The sequence below is a fragment of the Pseudophryne corroboree genome, chromosome 2 (genome assembly GCF_028390025.1).
Source record: "Pseudophryne corroboree isolate aPseCor3 chromosome 2, aPseCor3.hap2, whole genome shotgun sequence".
Taxonomy (NCBI): domain Eukaryota; kingdom Metazoa; phylum Chordata; class Amphibia; order Anura; family Myobatrachidae; genus Pseudophryne; species Pseudophryne corroboree.
In genome coordinates, this window is record NC_086445.1 from 987452660 (window position 1) to 987475249 (window position 22590).

At 44.8% G+C, this 22590-nt stretch overlaps 1 protein-coding gene across 14 annotated transcripts in view; it reads left to right on the plus strand.

Moving 5' to 3' along the window:
• The window catches only part of TIAM1 (TIAM Rac1 associated GEF 1), a 482294-nt gene that overhangs the window by 427577 nt on the left and 32127 nt on the right, over window positions 1–22590 (plus strand). For 11 of the 14 annotated variants that reach the window (XM_063956411.1, XM_063956412.1, XM_063956407.1 and 8 more), the window contains one exon: window positions 10859–10950. In XM_063956411.1, coding sequence (XP_063812481.1) covers window positions 10859–10950 — 92 coding nt within the window. Of the gene's footprint in view, window positions 1–10858; window positions 10951–18113; window positions 18231–19041; window positions 19656–20408; window positions 20823–22590 lie in introns of those variants that run through there. The other 3 variants (XM_063956418.1, XM_063956417.1, XM_063956416.1) reach the window with 3 other exon arrangements.

Genomic DNA, 22590 nt, shown 5'->3' on the forward strand with positions numbered 1-22590 from the left:
TTCTTAGGCTACTGGACATTAGCTCCAGAGGGACGATCACAGGTTCAGCCTGGATGGGTCCCAGAGCCGCGCCGCCGGCCCCCTTACAGAGCCAGAAGAGCGAAGAGGTCCGGTGAAATCGGCGGCAGAAGACGATCCTGTCTTCAGACTAAGGTAGCGCACAGCACCGCAGCTGTGCGCCATTGCTCTCAGCACACTTCACACTCCGGTCGCTGGGGGGGAGCGCCCTGAGACGCAATATAACAGATAATACCTTAGGTTGGCAAAAGAATACATCACATATAGCTCTTGGGCTATATGGATGTATTTTAACCCCTGCCATTTTTACAGAAAAGAGCGGGAGATAAGGACGTCGTGAAGGGGCGGAGCCTATCTCCTCAGCACACAAGCGCCATTTTCCCTCACAGCTCCGCTGGAAGGACGGCTCCCTGACTCTCCCCTGCAGACTTGCTACAGAATCAGGGTAAAAAAGAGAAGGGGGGGCACTATTGGCAGCTAAAAATTATATAAACAGCAGCTATAAGGGAATAACACTTATATAAGGTTATTCCTGTATATATATATAGCGCTTGGTGTGTGCTGGCAGACTCTCCCTCTGTCTCTCCAAAGGGCTTGTGGGGTCCTGTCCTCTATCAGAGCATTCCCGGTGTGTGTGCTGTGTGTCGGTACGTGTGTGTCGACATGTATGAGGAGGAAAATGATGTGGAGGCGGAGCAATTGCCTGGGTTAGTGATGTCACCCCCTAGGGAGTCGACACCTGACTGGATGATCGTATTTAAAGAATTAAGTGATAATGTCAGCACTTTGCAAAGAACGGTTGATGACATGAGACAGCCGGCAAATCAATTAGTGCCTGTCCAGGCGTCTCAGACACCGTCAGGGGCCCTAAAACGCCCGTTACCTCAGTGGGTCGACACAGACCCAGACACAGATACTGAGTCTAGTGACGACGGTGAGGAGACAAACGTAATGTCCAGTAGGGCCACACGTTACATGATCACGGCAATGAAGGAGGCATTGAACATTTCTGACACTACAAGTACCACAAAGAAGGGTATTATGTGGGGTGTGAAAAAACTACCAATAGTTTTCCCTGAGTCAGATGAGTTAAATGAGGTGTGTGATAAAGCGTGGGTTTCCCCCGACAAAAAACTGCTAATTTCTAAAAAATTATTGGCACTATATCCTTTCCCGTCAGAGGTTAGGACGCGTTGGGAAACACCCCCTAGGGTAGATAAGGCGCTCACACGTTTATCCAAACAAGTAGCGTTACCGTCTCCTGATACGGCCACCCTCAAAGAACCAGCAGATAGAAGGCTGGAAAATATTCTTAAAAGTATATACACACATACTGGTGTTATACTGCGACCAGCAATCGCTTCAGCCTGGATGTGCAGTGCTGGAGTCGCGTGGTCTGATTCCCTGACTGAAAATATTGATACCCTGGATAGGGACAATATACTGTTAACTATAGAGCATTTGAAGGATGCATTACTATATATGCGTGATGCACAGAGGGATATTTGCACCCTGGCATCAAGAGTAAGTGCTATGTCCATTTCTGCCAGAAGAGCGTTATGGACGCGACAGTGGTCAGGCGATGCGGATTCCAAACGACATATGGAAGTATTGCCGTATAAAGGGGAGGAGTTATTTGGGGCTGGTCTATCGGACCTGGTGGCCACGGCAACGGCTGGAAAATCCACCTTTTTACCCCAGGTCACTTCACATCAGCAGAAAAAGACACCGTCTTTTCAAACTCAGTCCTTTCGTTCCCATAAGTACAAGCGAGCTAAAGGCCATTCCTTCCTGCCCCGGGGCAGAGGAAGGGGAAAAAGACTGCACCATGCAGCCGCTTCCCAGGAGCAGAAGCCCTCCCCTGCTTCTGCCAAGTCTTCAGCATGACGCTGGGGCTTTACAAGCAGACTCAGACATGGTGGGGGCCCGTCTCAAGAATTTCAACGCGCAGTGGGCTCACTCGCAAGTGGACCCCTGGATTCTACAGGTAGTATCGCAGGGGTACAAACTGGAATTCGAGGCGTTTCCCCCTCGCCGGTTCCTGAAGTCTGCTCTACCAAAGTCTCCCTCCGACAGGGAGGCAGTTTTGGAAGCCATTCACAAGCTGTATTCCCAGCAGGTGATAATCAAGGTACCCCTTCTACAACAGGGAAAGGGGTATTATTCCACGCTGTTTGTGGTACCGAAGCCGGACGGCTCGGTGAGACCAATTTTAAATCTGAAATCCTTGAACACTTACATAAAGAGGTTCAAATTCAAGATGGAATCACTCAGAGCGGTGATAGCAAACCTGGAAGAAGGGGACTATATGGTGTCTCTGTACATCAAGGATGCTTATCTCCACGTCCCAATCTACCCGTCTCACCAAGGGTACCTCAGGTTTGTAGTACAAGACTGTCATTATCAGTTTCAGACGCTGCCGTTTGGGTTGTCCACGGCACCTCGGGTCTTTACCAAGGTAATGGCCGAAATGATGATTCTTCTTCGAAGAAAAGGCATCTTAATTATCCCTTACTTGGACGATCTCCTGATAAGGGCAAGGTCCAGGGAACAGTTAGAAGTCGGAGTAGCACTATCTCAGGTAGTGTTACGTCAGCACGGGTGGATCCTAAATATTCCAAAATCGCAGCTGATTCTAACGACACGTCTACTGTTCCTAGGAATGATTCTGGACACAGTCCAGAAAAAGGTGTTTCTCCCGGAGGAGAAGGCCAGGGAGTTATCCGAGCTAGTCAGGAACCTCCTAAAACCAGGCCAGGTGTCAGTGCATCAGTGCACGAGGGTCCTGGGAAAAATGGTGGCTTCTTACGAAGCGATTCCATTCGGAAGATTCCATGCAAGAACTTTTCAGTGGGATCTACTGGACAAATGGTCCGGATCGCATCTTCAGATGCATCAGCGGATAACCCTGTCGCCAAGGACAAGGGTGTCTCTTCTGGGGTGGCTGCAGAGTGCTCATCTACTAGAGGGCCGCAGATTTGGCATTCAGGATTGGATCCTGGTGACCACGGATGCAAGCCTGAGAGGCTGGGGAGCAGTCACACAGGGAAGAAATTTCCAGGGCTTGTGGTCAAGCATGGAAGCATCTCTTCATATAAACATTCTGGAACTAAGGGCCATTTACAATGCCCTAAGTCAAGCGAAACCCCTGCTTCAGGGTCAGGCGGTATTGATCCAATCGGACAACATCACGTCAGTCGCCCACGTAAACAGACAGGGCGGCACGAGAAGCAGGAGGGCAATGGCAGAAGCTGCAAGGATTCTTCGCTGGGCGGAAAATCATGTGATAGCACTGTCAGCAGTGTTCATTCCGGGAGTGGACAACTGGGAAGCAGACTTCCTCAGCAGACACGACCTCCACCCGGGAGAGTGGGGACTTCACCCAGAAGTCTTCCACCTGATAGTAAACCGTTGGGAAGAACCAAAGGTGGACATGATGGCGTCCCGTCTAAACAAAAAACTAGACAGATATTGCGCCAGGTCAAGGGACCCTCAGGCAATAGCGGTGGACGCCCTGGTAACGCCGTGGGTGTACCAGTCAGTGTATGTGTTCCCTCCTCTGCCTCTCATACCAAAGGTACTGAGAATCATAAGAAGGAGAGGAGTAAGAACTATACTCGTGGTTCCGGATTGGCCAAGAAGGACTTGGTACCCGGAACTTCAAGAGATGCTCACGGACGAACCGTGGCCTCTACCTCTGAGAAAGGACCTGCTCCAGCAGGGGCCTTGTCTGTTCCAAGACCTACCGCGGCTGCGTTTGACGGCATGGCGGTTGAACGCCGGATCCTGAGGGAAAAGGGCATTCCAGATGAAGTCATCCCTACCCTGGTCAAGGCCAGGAAGGACGTAACCGCAAAACATTATCACCGCATTTGGCGAAAATATGTTGCGAGGTGTGAGGCCAAGAAGGCCCCTACAGAGGAATTTCAACTGGGTCGTTTCCTCCATTTCCTGCAAACAGGACTATCTATGGGCCTAAAATTAGGGTCCATTAAGGTTCAAATTTCGGCCCTGTCGATTTTCTTCCAGAAAGAACTGGCTTCAATGCCTGAAGTTCAGACATTTGTAAAAGGGGTACTGCATATACAGCCTCCTTTTGTGCCTCCAGTGGCACCTTGGGATCTCAATGTTGTGTTGAGTTTTCTAAAGTCACATTGGTTTGAACCACTCACCACTGTGGACTTCAAATATCTCACATGGAAGGTGACGATGCTGTTAGCCCTGGCTTCAGCCAGGCGTGTGTCAGAATTGGCGGCTTTATCATATAAAAGTCCTTACTTAATTTTTCATTCTGACAGGGCAGAATTGAGGACTCGTCCTCAATTTCTACCTAAGGTGGTTTCTGCATTTCACATGAACCAACCTATTGTGGTACCTGCGGCTACTAGGGACTTGGAGGACTCCAAGTTGCTTGACGTTGTCAGGGCCCTGAAAATATATGTTTCCAGGACGGCTGGAGTCAGAAAATCTGACTTGCTGTTTATCCTGTATGCACCCAACAAGCTGGGTGCTCCTGCTTCTAAGCAGAAGATTGCTCGTTGGATTTGTAGTACAATTCAGCTTGCACATTCTGTGGCAGGCCTGCCACAGCCAAAATCGGTAAAAGCCCATTCCACAAGGAAAGTGGGCTCATCTTGGGCGGCTGCCCGAGGGGTCTAGGCTTTACAACTTTGCCGAGCAGCTACTTGGTCAGGGGCAAACACGTTTGCAAAATTCTACAAATTTGATACCCTGGCTGAGGAGGACCTGGAGTTCTCTCATTCGGTGCTGCAGAGTCATCCGCACTCTCCCGCCCGTTTGGGAGCTTTGGTATAATCCCCATGGTCCTTACGGAGTCCCAGCATCCACTAGGACGTCAGAGAAAATAAGATTTTACTTACCGATAAATCTATTTCTCGTAGTCCGTAGTGGATGCTGGGCGCCCATCCCAAGTGCGGATTGTCTGCAATACTTGTATATAGTTATTGTTACAAAAATTCGGGGTATTATTGTTGTGAGCCATCTTTTCAGAGGCTCCTTTTCGTTTTATCATACTGTTAACTGGGTTCAGATCACAAGTTGTATGGTGTGATTGGTGTGGCTGGTATGAGTCTTACCCGGGATTCAATATCCTTCCTTATTATGTACGCTCGTCCGGGCACAGTATCCTAACTGAGGCTTGGAGGAGGGTCATAGGGGGAGGAGCCAGTGCACACCACCTGATCCTAAAGCTTTTATTCTTGTGCCCTGTCTCCTGCGGAGCCGCTATTCCCCATGGTCCTTACGGAGTCCCAGCATCCACTACGGACTACGAGAAATAGATTTATCGGTAAGTAAAATCTTATTTTTTCACGGCACCCCTAGGCTACAAGTTACTTATTGAGAAATTTAGAAAGAAAAATGAAGTTAATTGTGTTTATATGTCATCCTTAGGTTCTATTGTGTGGTGAGGGACAGGAGTTACTTCTGTTTGTTCATATATGTTATGATAGGAAGCCACCAGCACTGGTTTTGCCTATTACATTGACGAGAAATAATTTGAATTGGTCCTGGACCATCAATCCCAGGCTTACACGTTAGTTGTTTTTCCCTTGTGTGCCCATACGTACTGAACATATTTTCCATTCACAGTTAGAAAGGTACATACATGCAGTTTATTTTCTTTGCCCATGTAAACATGTATATGTACATTTTTAATAGTAAATCAGAATAATTACATTTTCTTTGGAAGCTATTCTCATCTAGAGCTCACTGATAGTACCGCTGCAGTCCACTAGAGGGAGTAAGTTAGCCACCAGTCTAAAATTTTCAGTCTGCGCTCATTGTGATTTTGGATGGAGGGTTGCATATACACTGTAGTATTATACACTGTCTTAAAGAGAGGAACTTGGATTAAAAACATATATATATTATTGCATTCTAGTCAGCCGTGTAGCAACGCAATTCCATCTTTTGATGCAAACCTAAGTATTTTAGAGTGCACCATAGGTGTGTGTGTGTGAGCGGCGAACCGACCCCCCCGAACTCCACGTGTCAAACGGCTCGGTTATTCCCGCCTGACTCGGAAAACCCGAACGAGGCAAAACGTCATTATCCCGCTGTCGGATTCCCGCGAGATTCGGATTCCATATAAAGAGCCGCGCATCGCCGCCATTTTCACTCAGGCATTGTAGAGAGTACAGAGAGGGCGTGGCTACGTTCTCTGTGTCAGTTATCAGTATTAGTGCTTATTGTTTTGTGCTGCATCTTGCTGCTGTAGGGTGCTGTGGTAGTAGTGTCCTGTGACTGTGCATCGGTCATCATCATTCCAGTCACAGTGGTATCTGGGGGGTGACAATTCTAGAGTGCTTTTGTGCTGCTCACTAATACTAGTACAGTGTCTCTCTTGTGCTGCTCAGTGTCAGTTCTCAGTAGTATCATCAGTGCTCATTGTCTTGTGCTGCTCAGTAATACATTACTAATACTAGTACAGTGTCTTGTGCTGCTCAGTGTCGGTTCTCAGTAGTATCATCAGTGCTCAGTATCAGTGCTCATTGTCTTGCGCTGCATCGTGCTGCTCAGTAATACATTACTAGTACAGTGTCTTGTGCTCTATCGTGCTGCTCAGTGTCAGTTCTCAGTAGTATCATCAGTGCTCAGTATCACCGCTCAGTAGGATCATCAGTGCTTAGTATCACTGGTCAGTGCTCAGTGTCTTGTGCTGCTTAGTGTCCGTTCTCAGTATCACTGCTCAGTAGTATCATCAGTGCTCAGTATCACTGGTCAGTGCTCAGTGTCTTGTGCTGCTTAGTGTCCGTTCTCAGTATCACTGCTCAGTAGTATCATCAGTGCTCAGTATCACTGGTCAGTGCTCAGTGTCTTGTGCTGCTTAGTGTCCGTTCTCAGTATCACTGCTCAGTAGTATCATCAGTGCTCAGTATCACTGCTCAGTAGTATCATCAGTGGTTAGTATCACTGGTCAGTGCTCAGGGTCTTGTGCTGCTCAGTGTCATTTCTCAGTATCAGTGCTCAGTATCACTGCTCAGTAGTATCATCAGTGCTCAGTATCACTGGTCAGTGCTCAGTGTCTTGTGCTGCTCAGTGTCAGTTCTCAGTAGTGTCATCAGTGCTCAGTAGTATCATCAGTGCTCAGTATCACTGCTCAGAGGTATAATTAGTGCTCAGAATCACTGCTCAGTGTCAGTGCACCTCTTTTTCTCTTTTCTTGCATCATGTGATGTTTGTGGACTATTTTTTTAAGTGCCATCCTGTCTGACACTTCAGTACCACTCCTAGATGGGCCAGGTGTTTGTGCCGGCCACTTGGGTCGCTTAGCTTAGTCATCCAGCGACCTCAGTGCAAATTTTAGGACTAAAAATAACATAGTGAGGTGTTCAGAATAGACTGGAAATGAGTGGAAATTATTGTTGAGGTTAATAATACTATAGGATCAAAATGACCCCCAAATTCTATGATTTTAGCTGTTTTTGAGGTTTTTTAAAAAAATCGCCCGAATCCAAACCCGAAAACGCGTCCGAATCCAAAACACGACCGAGGACCCGAATCCAAAACACGAAGAATGCCCGCTGCACATCTCTAGTGTTTGTGTATATGTGTAATAAATAAATAAATATATATATATATAATGTGCGTGTCTGGTTTTTTTATATATATATATATATATATATATATATATATATATATATATATATATATATATATATATATATATTATAAGCTTGGTGACCACTACAGCTGTGGCCCCAGTTCAACTGGGATCCGGTCTCTAGGTTGACAGTAACTAGGTCGACACTATCTAGGTCAACCACTATTGGTTGACAGGGTTTCTAGGATCGACAGGGTCTCTAGGTCGACAGGTTCTAGGTCGACAGGTTAAAAGGTCGACATGAGTTTTTCACGATTTCTTTTTTTTTTTTTAACCTTTTCATACCTAATGATCCATGTGGACTACGATTGGAATGGTAATCTGCCCAAAGCATGGCGAGCGAACACGGTGCACTAGTTTGGGTTCCCGGTCACTCTACGAAGAAAACGACACAAAAAAAACACACAAAAAAAAATCATGTCGACTTTTTCACCTGTCGACCTAGACCATGTCGACCTAAAGACCCTGTCGACCAATAGTAGTCGACCTAGTTACTACCTACCTTCCATACCACACCCGTTCATCTTCATGGACAAATTAGTTTCTCATCCCATGGTATATAAAAGAAATAATAAACGTGTGAACCACACCATCCATAGTTGCAGCATTTTCTGAATGGATTGAAAACCCAGCATAAATTGGCCTCATCTTTTCTGAGACCAGCATTTTAACAGTGTATAATAGTTTTCCTTCTGATTTGCTACAGTGAATAAAATCATCTGTTTCCTAGGAGACCGCACAATAAAATTCAATCCACTTCACTGCAAGGCATTCCGTATGTGTGCACGGGAGAATGAACCTGGCTTGTTTATGTGAAGAGTGGGAGGAACTTACTGACTTGTTATGTTCATTTATTCACATTATAGAAATATTTTAATTTGCTGTAACTGTAGTTACCTTAACAGCAGAAAAGAAATTACAGTCAAGCATGCAACACTCCTGGTATGTGGGCAGCTATAAGTACAGCTATGTACTGTATATCCTAGATACACTTATGTTTTTGAGACATGTATAGACTAGAAAGGGATCTATACATGTTCGAGATATACATGTTCGAGATATATATATATATATATATATATATATATATATATATATATATATATATATATATAATATGTGCGTGTGCGCCTTTTTGGTTCCATGGTGAACAGTGAGTTTTTGCTTGGTTTCTGAACTTTAGTTTATTATACTGTACTCTAACTCCATACAGTAATTGTAATTTACACCTACCTATCAGATAGATGGTATCCGTTCACATGGTCGACCATGTTATGGTCGACAGTCATTAGGTCGACCACTATTGGTCGACATTGACATGGTCGACATGGACACATGGTCGACACATGAAAAGGTCGACATGCGTTTTTTTAACTTTTTTTTCTTTTGGGGAACTTTTCCATACTTTACGATCCACATGGACTACGATTGGAACGGTAAAGTGTGCCGAGCGAAGCGATGGCACCATGCCCGAAGCATGGCGAGCGAAGCGGTGCACTAATTGGGGTTCCCAGTCACTTTACGCAAAAAACGACACCAAAAAAAGTTTAAAAACTCATGTTGACCTTTTCATATGTCGACCTTTCATGTGTCGACCATGTGTCAATGTCGACCATGTCAATGTCGACCAATAGTGGTCGACCTAATGACTGTCGACCGTAACATGGTCGACCATTCATACCGGAACCCAGATAGATTACACTAGCCAGGATTACTGCTCCTGGCCAATGCAAAGTCGAGAGATCCATTAGCTGTTTGTGTCATGAGCTGTGAATGGGCACGTGGAACATTCAATACACTTCCAGCCACCCAGGCATGTCCATATCACAATTACCAGATATATGGAACCTTATGTATTTTGACACACTCTCTTATACTGTGTTAACACTGGATGGCGCGAGAATCCTTTCAATGATCAAAGTAACTCCGGATTGTTTGCATCTAGTAAAGTTGCCTTTGAGTCTAACTCTCCTATAGCTCTCCATCATTGTCACACTTAAACGCTGTCTGCGCAGACATATAATTATCGGCTGTACGAGGGATTTTTGACAAGAACTGTCAGAGCGGTGTTGATTGTAGTGAACAGGATTATACATCAAAGCTACATCAGACGTCCAGGGTTCGGACTAGAGTAATATTATTGCATAGCTCTTCCAGATCACACCGTGCTACAGGATGTACAAAGCGTTTGTTGCGTATAGGCTTCTTTGTTGTCTTATTTGATGTGTACCCATTACCTGCACAGTGGAATCAGTCCCTATGTCTGCTCAATCGAGCGACGCCACCCCGTGCCTCAGTGATGATGTCAGTGAAGTGATAGGCGGAATACTGATTCAGCTCACAGAGATAGATGTCTGTGCAGGAGGGTATATGCACATTGCTAAACAGCTGCGCAGTGCGGAACCGCATTTTGGGCCCATGTTGCACGCCTCGGTTTGTGAAGGTGCACCATGATTTCTGATACAGTAGGTGCTAGATGGAGCGTGGGGAGGGACATAAATTGGCACAGGACAAGGGTAGACGTTTGTAGCAAAGCACTTCGGTGTGCAGAATCTAGATTTCCTGCTGCAGACAGATCATATCAAGGGGTGGTGTTTCCTGCTGTGCTTAGCAGTGTATAGTCTTTTCCACTCTATCAGTGCAATTGAGTTGAGAAACTGAGAGCGGAGGGTCCTTAAGCCTCATCCTTACACCAGGTAAAATGTAATGTTAAAAAAAAAAAAGTTTTTTGGTGCCAGAGGAAAAGTTTTGTGCAATGAAAGTGATAGTACTAAGGGATAAGATTTGGACTTTGATGTGACAACGATCTATACTTTTGCCCTGGGCTCCTGTATTTATGTTCAGGTTGCATCTGCATCTCAAGCGTGCATAAGATGGTCCATCTAAGTCAGTGGTGGAGAAACTCGGCCCTCTGGGATGCCTAACAGTTCATGTTTTCCAGATCTCCTATCTGCTGCGCAGAGGTCTATTCATTACTAAAAGACACGTTTTAAAATATGGAAAACCTGGGCTGTTAGCGGTCATTAAGGACACGCATTCGTCCACCGCTGGTCTAGACGCACCAAGATGTTTTGTCAAGTCCACTTGCTGCTTCTCAGGTCCACATATTGTTTCTGTGAAGATGCTGCGTTAAATAGCAGGAATTCACATCTGGTGCTAGAAGGGTGATCACTGCCTGGGGTAGATGGAGGCTAATACCACCCTTTCTCTGCGCAGGTTGCAGTGAGGATGAGACGTGCAGTGAAGCCGCGCCGGATGAGATAGAAGTGCAGATGGAAGTGTCTGACGAGGTTGATGCAATAAACAAGGTGAGTGTTTGGTTCCGATTTTACTTTATGCAGAGTTTGTATTGCGCAGCAGTGTCTTGTGTTATTCTGTATGGATCATTGCATCCGTGTTTCCTGGCGCAGTCCTGGGGATCTGTACTCCTGTGGAAATATTTGTCATGGACTGTGGAAGCTTCTTACAGTATTTGGGTAGAGGCATGAAAACTGGTCATTCTCACCAATACCGTAATGTGTTTTAGTTGCTTGATAAAAAAAACAAAAATACTTGAGTTTGAGGATCTGTTAGCTAAGACACGGGCCGAATTCCTAAAGCTTCTAAAAATGGAAAGTGGTGTTGCCCATAGCAACCAGAGTCTATCTCTCATTTCTTTAATGCATCCCCAAAGAAGATAGAATCTCAAGCTTTAGTAAATCTATACCACACTGTCTGTTTTGTTTGAAACAATCTTATATGCTTCAGGAACACAATAAGAGAAGGGATTTATGGGAGGGTTGTGGTTCTTTGTCATTCAGAGCTAGAGAACTGCTGCTTTCACAGGTAATCAACCTCTGTGCAGTGGAAGCTCCAAGTTTGCACAGATATTGCGCAGACAATTGGTTTTCAATTAGCCTCTGTCTGTTTATAATAAAAGGTTTGCTTTATGGATAAAAGACCACCTTTTTGAAATCACAAAAGCACATCCTAAAGGGGGGTACACACGGAGCGATAATCTAAGCAATCTGACTAGATTGCTTAGATTTTTAGCAAGATCGCTCCGTGTGTAGCCCTGATAGCGATGCGCAGCCCCGCGCATCGTTAATGCTGGTAACTAGATTGGCCTGCCGTGCAGGCCAATCTAGCGGGTCGCTCACTTCACCTGCTGGGTGAAGTGAGCGCCCCCTCCCCCCGCACGCTCAGCACAGATCGCGCTGTGCTGATCGGCGGGAGAGATGTGTGCTGAGCGGTTCGCTCAGCACACATCTCTCCTGCATCGGCCCGTCTATATGGGCCTTAAGATAAGGAAAGATAAAGATAGGCTACACAACAATGTAAGTGCACAGAGATCCTAGTGAGCACTGTGTGATCAATTGTGAGGAAATGGAAAGTGCATCATACCACCCAGGCAAGGCCTCCCTAACAGGTCAGCGTTAGCAAGGAGACTTGTGAGGGAAGCCATGAAGAGGCTCATTAGCACTTTGATGGAGCTACAGAGTTCAATGGCTGAGACTGGCGTGAAGGTGCGTTCATAGCAGGAACTCTGCATACGGCTGGCCTGTACAGGAAGGTGGCTAGAAAGAAGCCATTGCTAAAGAAAACCATCAAAGAACGTCTGGCAGAAAACATCAGCGTGACCCGACCAAAATGTGGGATAAGCTTTTGTGCCCAGATGAGAAAAAAAAGTAGGCTCAATGGGCCGGATGAAATATTGCCTGAGATCGGCGGCCTTGCGGGATGCCGGATGAACTCTGGCGTTTTTTTTTTTAAAGGGGCAGTTGCTTACAAGGCAAAACCAAAGTGATTTGCCCCTTTAACCACTTGCCTAGCATGGTCGCATCAGATGTGACCATGCCTGCAAGTGCTCTATCTGACCTGGTCGCACAGGATGCGACCAGTCAGAGAGAGTGTGCTAGCAGTGGCAGGTAAGATAAACTTCCCTCCGCTGCTGCTGTCTCCCTGCACTCTCCCCTACTGATTGCCGTGCTGCCGATCACTGCTGATAGGTCAACACTTCAGGACCCCCCCCCCCCTCCCCCCCCCTACAGCGGCTGCAGACAATGGCAGCCGCTGGTGAGTGTAAATTAACCCTCCCAAGCCACACCCCAGACACCCCCTGTATACCTGGAGGCTGTCCCGGCTTTCAAAATGAAAGCCGCAATGTTCCGATGGTCGCGATGTTCCCGGTCAATGTTTCGATGTTTGGATAACTATATATATTTTTTTTTATAAAATATATATATATTTTTTTTTTAACTAAAATCATTTGGGATAGGGTTAAATTCATGGTCTTCACCTAATTCACTCATAAAAAAACACCGACAATTTTGGAGCGGTTTTTGACAAAATAAATCGTCAGTTAAGTGGTTAAAAAAAAGTCTGAATTCGGGTGGCACTACATCGGGCCTAATGTGTGTCAGAAACCTAACACTGCCCATTTTTCTGCAGCACAATAGTGAAGTATGAGGGTTGTAGCATTATGTAATGGGGAAGTTTTTCCTCGTTGGGGACTGGGCACCTTGTAAAAAATAAAAGGGCCGATGGATGGCGGAAAATACAGGGAGTTTCTAGAAGAAAACCTGCTTCTGTGTGCTAGAAAACTAAAGCTTAGGAGAATGGCCAACACAACACTGGTGTGGCCGAACATCAGACTATTGCATGCTCTACAATGGCCCAGTCAGAGTCCAGGTCTCAGTCCAATTGAGCAATGACCGTTCAAAAGCGTCATCCAACCAACCTGGGGCAAACAATGGTCAAATCTACCACCAAACTGTATACAAACCAGGGGGAAACTTACCCACAGACTTAAAGCTATTGTTACAGCAAATTGTGGTTCTGCCAGGGGAATACATACCATTTACTGGCGGTAGGGATGTCTGCTGTCAAAATACCGACAGCGGCATCCCAGCTGCCAGTATGGCGGCATCGGGGTGAGCACTAGAAAGCCCCTTGCGGGCTCACTGCGCTTGTCACGCTGAGGGCTCGTTGTGTTCGCCACAGGTTACATTCTTCCTGTGGCACCGGTATTCTGGCGTCGGCATTTGACCGCCTGTCGGGATTCCGGCGGCGACATTTGACCGCCTGTCGGGATTCCGGCGTCGGTATTGTGACCGCCGGGATCCCAACGGGCGGTCTCGTGATTGCCTCCCCTGCCAAGTACTTGTCTGCAAGTGTTGATGACTTACATCTCTAAATTACAAGTTTGAAAGTCTCATTTGTAAGAGACAAATATTTTGACCTTTTTCGGCAGGTTGAATACTTTTGCAAGCCACTGAATATGTGTGTGTGCATATATACATGTGTATATATTTATATTACAGATCTGTACCGTATACAGTACATCATGCTATTAAGGTTGTTAAACCAATAATGCAGTAATCTATAGCCACAATTGGCCATTTACTTTCATCCATAAAGTACATGTGAGACCTGAAAGTAATTCTCTGGTTGCTACGAGTTACAGCACTTTGTCAAAAAACCCCATTGTATATGAAGATCGAAAAGCACTTGCAATCATTTAATTCCTAATTAAAAGTGTCCACAATTGGTTTCAACTTAGGCGAGATTTAAATGAGCAAGGACTGTGATGGCCACTTTGGGGGTCATTCAGATGTGGATGGGGTTACGTAGAAGCAGGAGCGATAGCACTAATATGGTAATGCAGCAGTGGGCGTCGCGCCTCCTGCTGCATTACTGATCCAAATTGCGTCATTATCGAATCATCTCGGACACCGCTGGCCGGCTGCGTGACCCAGGGGACTGTGCAAGCCGCAGCAGCTAGCTAAAGGCCAGGAAATCTCTGTCCTCCAACGGGGATCCTGGCCTCTTCCCTAACCTGCAATGGCGGCGAGGACTCCGTTTGTAGAAACGGATGCCATCACCGTTCCAAACGGCATCAGTGGATCACTGAGAATCTGATGCCGTCCTGCGCCCATCGTTGCAGGACCCGCTTGCACATGTGCAAAGTACTGATAATTGGTACTTTGCTACGGACGCAGCAACTCTAACCTCATCTGAATGACCCCTCCTTTGTGCATCTTTAGATGCTGCAACCCCACTTTGTTCGTCTTTAGGGACACATGCACCTTTTAGACACCTGCACAGCTGAAAAACTTTGACCATTTGCGTGAATATCGGCATTGCGTGTCTCTCAGAATCAGGCCCTTTATCTTGCCCACAGTACTGTATGGTGACTCAGTTCTCGGATATTAATTGTAGTCATTGCTCATTATGCGGCTCTGAATCAAAGTGTTGTTGTGAAGGAGAATCTACTGGACTTGAGTAGGCTGGTTGGGCTGCTTCCAGGAGCTGGCATTTGCTTTCTGGCATCCAGCAGAGAAGAAGAGAATATCTGTTCCAACTATTGCATCTTAAGAGGGTGATTATTCATGGGAGTCACGCAGGAGGGGCAACCCAACTCGTGCAGAAACCCCCATAGACTTTCGAGCATTATAGCGAATAGTGGCTTAGTTTTGTTTCATATCAGAAGTTCTCCACTTGGCACTGCCATATCATATCATATCACTAGAGGAGCCTTTTATTATCTGTACTTCTGTACCCTAACAAAAGAGGAACTGCTTCTCATAGGCACTACCATATCCTATGACTGGTGGCGCTGCTTCTCATAGGCACTGCCATATCCTATGACTGGTGGCGCTGCTTCTCATAGGCACTGCCATATCCTATGATTGGTGGCGCTGCTTCTCATAGGCACTGCCATATCCTATGACTGGTGGCGCTGCTTCTCATAGGCACTGCCATATCATTTGACTGGTGGCCCTGCTTCTCATAGGCACTGCCATATCCTATGACTGGTGGCGCTGCTTCTCATAGGCACTGCCATATCCTATGACTGGTGGCCCTGCTTCTCATAGGCGCTGCCATATCATATGACTGGTGTAGGTGCTTCTCATAGGCACTGCCATATCATATGACTGGTGTAGGTGCTTCTCATAGGCGCTGCCATATCATATGACTGGTGTAGGTGCTTCTCATAGGCACTGCTATATCATATGACTAGAGGAGCCACTTCTCATGGGCACTGCCATATTATATAAATTTAGGAACTTAATAAAGCTTATGCCATTAGCACCTCATCTTCTGGCTGGCAGGTTACGCTGAGACTTATAGTTATGGGTTGTATAGCTCTGTAGTTTGTTTTAAATTTAAACAAATGTATTTTTGTTAAAGTGTGGATATTGGCAGATTGTATCTGGAGTTGGTGTTTGGCTCATTGTGTGCCCTGTCTATAGCTCAGTGTATGTTGTTAGTACAGCCAAGGACATGCACTGTTGCTGGCAGGCTGGAAACTGCAGCTCTGCCCCAGCGGGAACACCACACATTACAGAACTGGGCAAACTCCCTCTTCCCCGGGGATCCTGGAGGAAAAGTACAGTACATACATGATGATGCGGTACACACTGCTGCACAATGATGTCCTTGTGTCACATCATCATAACACCGCACCTCACTTCACGTGACAGAAAAGCGATATCCTGAAGGGTGTAAATAATTAAGGTGTGTAATAGCTGATAGTGATGGCAAATTTATAGCAAATGCTGCAGATATTTATTGTAATTAAATTTAACTTAAAGATAAATACTTTGATGTTTTGCAGCAATGTTTCTAGTCCGTTGTCAGGTTGTGGTTCCAGGTGAGACTGCCCTGTAGCTGACTGCAGTCACTTCTATAATAGTGTGACGTATAGAGAGCTGGAAAGAGCATACCTTAGTACATGTAGCCAATTTATACATAGGTTCACTTATTAACAAGTACTGATGTTAGCTAGAGCCACGTATCCACTCCCCAAGTTCGAAGGCTGTAAAAAAAAAAAAACAGTCGTTGACTAAAGCAGATTGTCTATCCTTTACTCTGTCAGAAAGATTCGTAATATGTATATCTAACAAAGGAAAAGGGTAATCAGTCAAAAAAAATCTAAGATATGATTGCTACGTGACCTAATCCCCGCCTTAAAATTTGGGAATCTCTAACATGTTCTGGGAGTGTAGACGAATATGACTAAAAGTCTAAATATGTACTGTAAATTAATTTAAGCAGCCTCCGGTATTCCCTATGTTATGTAGAGGACTTCCTCTCCATCATACAAGACTGGCCACCTTTTCCCAAAGTCTTCGTGAGGAGTCACATTGCTCCTCACTCTTTGGTTTATTTATCAAGGTCTTTGGCACCAAAGATCATGTGGAGATAACGGCTTTGGCAAGATTCCTGAAATCTTCCGTATCATCGCTATTTATAAATGGGCCAATGCAGCAGATATTGCCTGCATTAATGGTGGCTTTGGAGCACACCAGTCTCCCCCATTAAATATATGGGGACATTGCGACTGTGATTTTCATTAAGCTCCAAAAACCAAAGGTTTCAGGAGCTGGTCTCTGATTGCTAATGCTATCTACAGATGGCCTTTCACAAGGAAAAAAAGATCGATGAGGAATCTCTCCGCATCCCTCTGACTTCTCAGAATCTTGTAGTGTGCCCGCAAGACCTAAGGTCACCAATGCATGGGAACGCAGTTGGCACAGAACTTTGTTAGAGAAATCAAAGGGTTTTGCATTCAGCGCAACAGCATAGGGATGGCAATCACCAAAGCTAACATCTATGATCGGTGGTTTCACACCATCGCTGGTTTTCGCATGGTCAAATGGCAGCAGCCACGGCGACTGCCGAAACCATCGCCAGCCGTCACATAACCAAAGAGGTAAATAGTCACAAAAAAAACATTCCTAATCACCTTGATATGCGACCATAAGGAATATACATTTTCAGGACCGTTCCACAATTATTAATAGCCCATGTTATTGATTAAGCGGTTACTGTTCCCACCGCCTCTTCCTCGGCCTGGTATCTAGGGATGCATCTTACCTGCGGTGTCGCCATCACTTTCTCCTACCAGTTCCTGCCAAGTGTTGAAAGAAGATCAGCGGAAGATTCAGTATTTGAAGTTTCTAGTTTATCGCCACAGCATTGAATAAAATCATTGGATGAAAGTGTTATTTAATTGACTCTGGCTGTTAGTCCCAATTAAACTCCCCTTGGTTCAGCTGGATGGTAACTTCCTGCAATCAGACACGGAGCCTTAAGAGCAGTTAATTGCTCGTGATTTATATTTTAATAGCTTAGGGTTGAACGCCGTTGAGCAGATTTAATTACTACTGCCATGTGAAAATATGACACTGTATTAACCGTGAGATATTCTAAGATGCTACCACTTACGTCCATTCGCAGCAAGCTAATGAACCATCACCATCAATCTAGGGGGAAAAATATGGTAAATAACCTTCTTTAATTTAGAAATAACAGAACATCTTCGTTATCTGCTATGGAAGGCGGAATATTGAAACTTTTTCTCATTTTGGAAAGCGAACACTCAACTTTCCATATACATTGAGTGTTGCCTATAAAAACTAGATAACGCTATGTAAACTACTGTGGAAGGGTTATCACCAGTTACAGGATGGAGAACTAATACATCCACTTCCTGAGTTTCCAGAGGAAGAGAATCCGCTTTACTGGTCTCATTTTTTTTGTGCAAAATAAACTCAAATCCTTGAGAGACTATAGAACATGACGTCTGGCTGACTCCTACATAGTAAGTAGTCCTTTCTTTTCTCCTTTACATACATTAGCATATCCTAGTAGGTGGTGGTTGCTGAGCTTCTTATAATTATTCACTCCAGATAAATGTATTTATTTCATATTTCCCCCCCCCCCCCCCCCCCTCCCGTTGCTAAACTTTAACTGGGCTCTAGAGCCTGTACCTACTTAGGTTCCTAGAACTGGTCTTATATTATGTGATCGCTAATATTGTATTGATTTGATGTCTATGTGCTTAAAAAAAATAATGTATATATCTATGATTGGCGACTCTATCAATCTGTGTCGAATTTGTTGCCAGCTAGTAAGGTGTTAATATTAAAATACAAATGTTTCAATAATACACTTGGAACTGTAGCAGGATGAGGCAACTAGCATCTCTCCAGCTGCATTTTATTTCTGTGTATTTGTGTGTGTATATATATATATATATATATATATATATATATACACACATATGTATGTGTGTGTGTGTTTTTTTTTTTTGCTTGCAGTTTATTATCTGCTTTTTTTAATAGCCTTGAGTTCTGCCATCACACTTTACGTATGTTTCCTCTCTGCTCTTTTGTAAAGGATATTAAAATCTGAATATTGCAGTCTGTACTACGGCCAGCAGTGAGCAATACAATGTGATTTCGGTCCTGATCCAGGACCTTTTCCTCTGGCGGTTATCTCAGTTATGGCTCCGTTTCAATCAGTTGGTTTCTTGAATCTTTAGCTGTTCCCTATTGGCTGGAATTGTTTCCCTATTGCACACTGAAGTGGCTGAAATCTGCTTAGTACATGGCTAAATGATGCTGGTTTCCCCACAAGTATGTAGGTGATGGTGTCTGACAGAGGAATAGATGTTCTTTCCGTCACTTCTCTCTACATATAGGAAGCACTGTGCATTTAGCTTTTGTTCAATTGTGCTAATCACATGTTGCTTTATATGGCTTGTAAGCATATTTAGCTCCTTCCAGCTTAGCAGTAAATGTAATGCTATCTTCTCTGTCACCGAGGGGGGCTTGTGCGCCACAATGATGGCTTGCACTGACAAGCTCTCACCCGTCTGGCTGTGCTTGTACAGGGATTAATAAGCCCTTTTCCATTTTCGTTTCTTTTTTACCTTTTAAACAATTCTTTTAAGAGCGGAAGGAGAGAGAGAGAGAGAGCAGAATTCCACGTTGCTCTTTCAAATCCCCGGATCCTATGAATGGCTCTTGTTGAATGGAAGAATGTTCTTGTATATATAACCCACAATTTACTGACGGCCGCTGCAGACAGCATCAAGTTTGGTCTTGCTTGCCGCACCTTCCTGAAGCTGCAAGGACAGGATAGCATCCTGTGCCATGCCCGGGTGCTGGCCATTTCACAGCGCTCAGTGGATTTGCATTAACCCTGGAGGTGACGAGACAATGAAGAGTTAATTCTTCGAAAGGTACAGCGTGGGGGGGGGGTCGTTATTTTTAACCTTTTATTTCTATAAAGAGCAGCCCATAGCAATGCATGTCATTCCACCTCATCAGACAGAGGGTTAATTACAGCATGTCCGGTCACATCGGTTTCTTTAATTAAGACCTTTTTAGTTCTTATACTTTGTATTTTAATTGCTATTCTGCTTGCTGGTTTTTGTTGTGTTTTACTTACACCGTATTATATATTTCTGTGCTTTTTGAGACCAGTTTACTTGTACCTAGTAGAAACATTGCAGTCTAGTAATGTTCTCTTTTTAATTTCTCTATTGAAAGTGAAATGGATTTTCCTGCATTGTACAGTAATATAGACATACTCCATGTGGCTATACTTTGGCATTTTTATTGATATACATTTTGAAGTCTTCGCAAATATTACTTGCCATATTTGGGGATTTTTGCATCCGGGGTTATGTTCCAGTTTTCGGTAAAGGAAAAGCATAACCCCCCACGACCCCAGTGATTGGAATAAGTAACCATTTCAGTGCCGGTGTCCCAGCGTTTAGATTTCCTGCAGTACAGAAGACATGGTCGCTTTGATATTGCAGCTCCTATATACAGTGTTCATTGGTTCTTGCCTCACCTGCCTAAATCAGAGCATTTTTTGGCCGCTCAAAACCTCTTTGATTTCGCACCTTGTCATCCGGTAAATCTCTTAAGTTCCGGAGTTTAATATTTTAAGCCTTTTCCTGCCAGTTTTTCCCCTCTGCTGCGATAAGGGTGAAGGGAACAGGTTTATGTGAAAACCTCATTCTCTGGATTATAAAGAGTCTAGTTTCATATTCAAGTTTCAACAAAAGAGAAGTAAAAAAACATCTATTGAAGAGAACCTATCCTCAGTCTGTTCCTGGGTGTTTCAGATTGACAGGGTCCGAATGCTGGTGATTAATTGCCTATATCAAACACCAAAATACCCTTCGGTATCCGGGATATAATTGTGGCCAGTGCAGAGGTTGCATCCAGCCAGGGGCAAGTGACGGAGCTTTCTCTGCTGGCTTCAGATGCATCAGAGATCCAATATCTACATGCCTGGGCAGAATGGAGTTTGTGCCTCCTATAAAGAAATATGTCTTCCCTTTGGATGGTGCGAAGTATCCGCTGTCATGTACTGTATTGACCTAATGAGACCACTGGTAATAAGCTCCATGGACTTCTGTTGAATTGTTGCAATGGTGGTTTTGCATGACTAGCTGGATCAGATGTACTTACCGGTGTTGGCAACTTAACTGTGAGTGTCTGTGGTCCCTGGCTCAGAGTATTGGCTACACAGAAACCTATAACTTATCAATCAACCCTACCCCACAAGCTCACTGCATACGTGTCATTCTTGACTCTGATCTGTTCTTTGTTCCCCACATTCAGTCGGTCTCAAAATCATGTTACATAGATCTAAGAAACATATCCAAAATGTGACCCTACCTTACACAAGACACAGCAAAAACTCGAATCCATGCTCTCATTATCTCCCGCATTGATTATTGCCATAGTCTCCTAACTGGCCTTCCTAAAAATAGGCTCCCACCACTGCAATCCATTTTTAATGTAGCTGCGAGGCTACTCTTCCTCGCTAGACGTTCATCATCTGCGGATCCGCTCTGTCAGTCCCTCCATTGGTTACTGGTATTCTAGCGTATTCAATATAAAATACTTTTACTTACAAGGCCATTAACCAAACTACACCAACGTACATCACTTTACTTATCTCAAAATATCTCCCAACCCGTCCTCTCCACTCTGCACAAGATCTACGCCTCTCATCCACACGCATTGCGTGCTCCCACTCAGAATTACAGGACTTTTTCCTGGCTACACCCACTCTGTGGAATGCCCTCCCATGCACAATAAGACTCTCCTCTAGTCCCCAAACCTTCAAGCATTCCCTGAAAACTCACCTCTTCGGGCAAACTTATCAAATTCCAGACCCACCCACATAACCTTCAATGCCTCCCTATCTAATTACATCCTCCATGTACAGTCCACATACCCTCACATATTTTCTCTATCTTCACTTTTACATCCTCCTGACCCTTGGCCAACGTTGCTGGGTGACCATATCATACAGGCATTATGAGCCTTTGCAATCTGGTCGGACCATTATGCAATAGATAACACCTATCTTTGTGTATCATTGCCTATTTCCCTATAGATTGATAGCTTGTGAGCAGGGCCCTCCTACCTCTAGGACTGCCTGTTATTACCCAGTTTTGTTCTATTACTGCTGTTCCAATTGTAAAGTGCAATGGAATATGCTGCGCTATATAAGAAACTGCTAATAAATAAGTAAATAATAGTCTATGATTCTGATAGTACATAGGATGTGGGAGCAATAATAACACCATATTCAGTCAGAAACATTAATGTAAAGGAAGCCTTGAACTAATTACCCATAAGATAGCACCATCCACTATACTGTATTCATCGCCTACAGCAGGCTTTTTCAACTAGTGTGCCGCGACCAGTTGCAAGGTGTGCCGCGGAGCCAGAGCAACTTCCTGCACCTTCAGAGTAAACTGTTGGCCCGGGCTCTTTTTAGAGGATCAGTCATGCTCCGGCCATGACCTATGCCTTGGTAACGCGGCGGTGTGATATCATAGGTCACGGCCGTCGCGTCTCATCACTCAGCCAGCCCACCCGCCTGCATACACATCTTCCAGTTCCCGCCTGCATACACACCTGCCCGCTGCTCAGTATTCGCAGCACTCCACTATGAACGACCCCCGCCACTGAGGGACAGGGAGGACAGCTGACCAGTAGGGGCTAATATTTGTTATGTTATTTCTCATGTGGGGAGCAATAGGATTTATTTGGGGACCAATGTGATTGGTTTTTCTGTGTAGGCCAATTTTTGTGTGGATTTGTTTTTTACAGTGAGGACAAATGTGTGGGTTTCTTTGTTTTTTT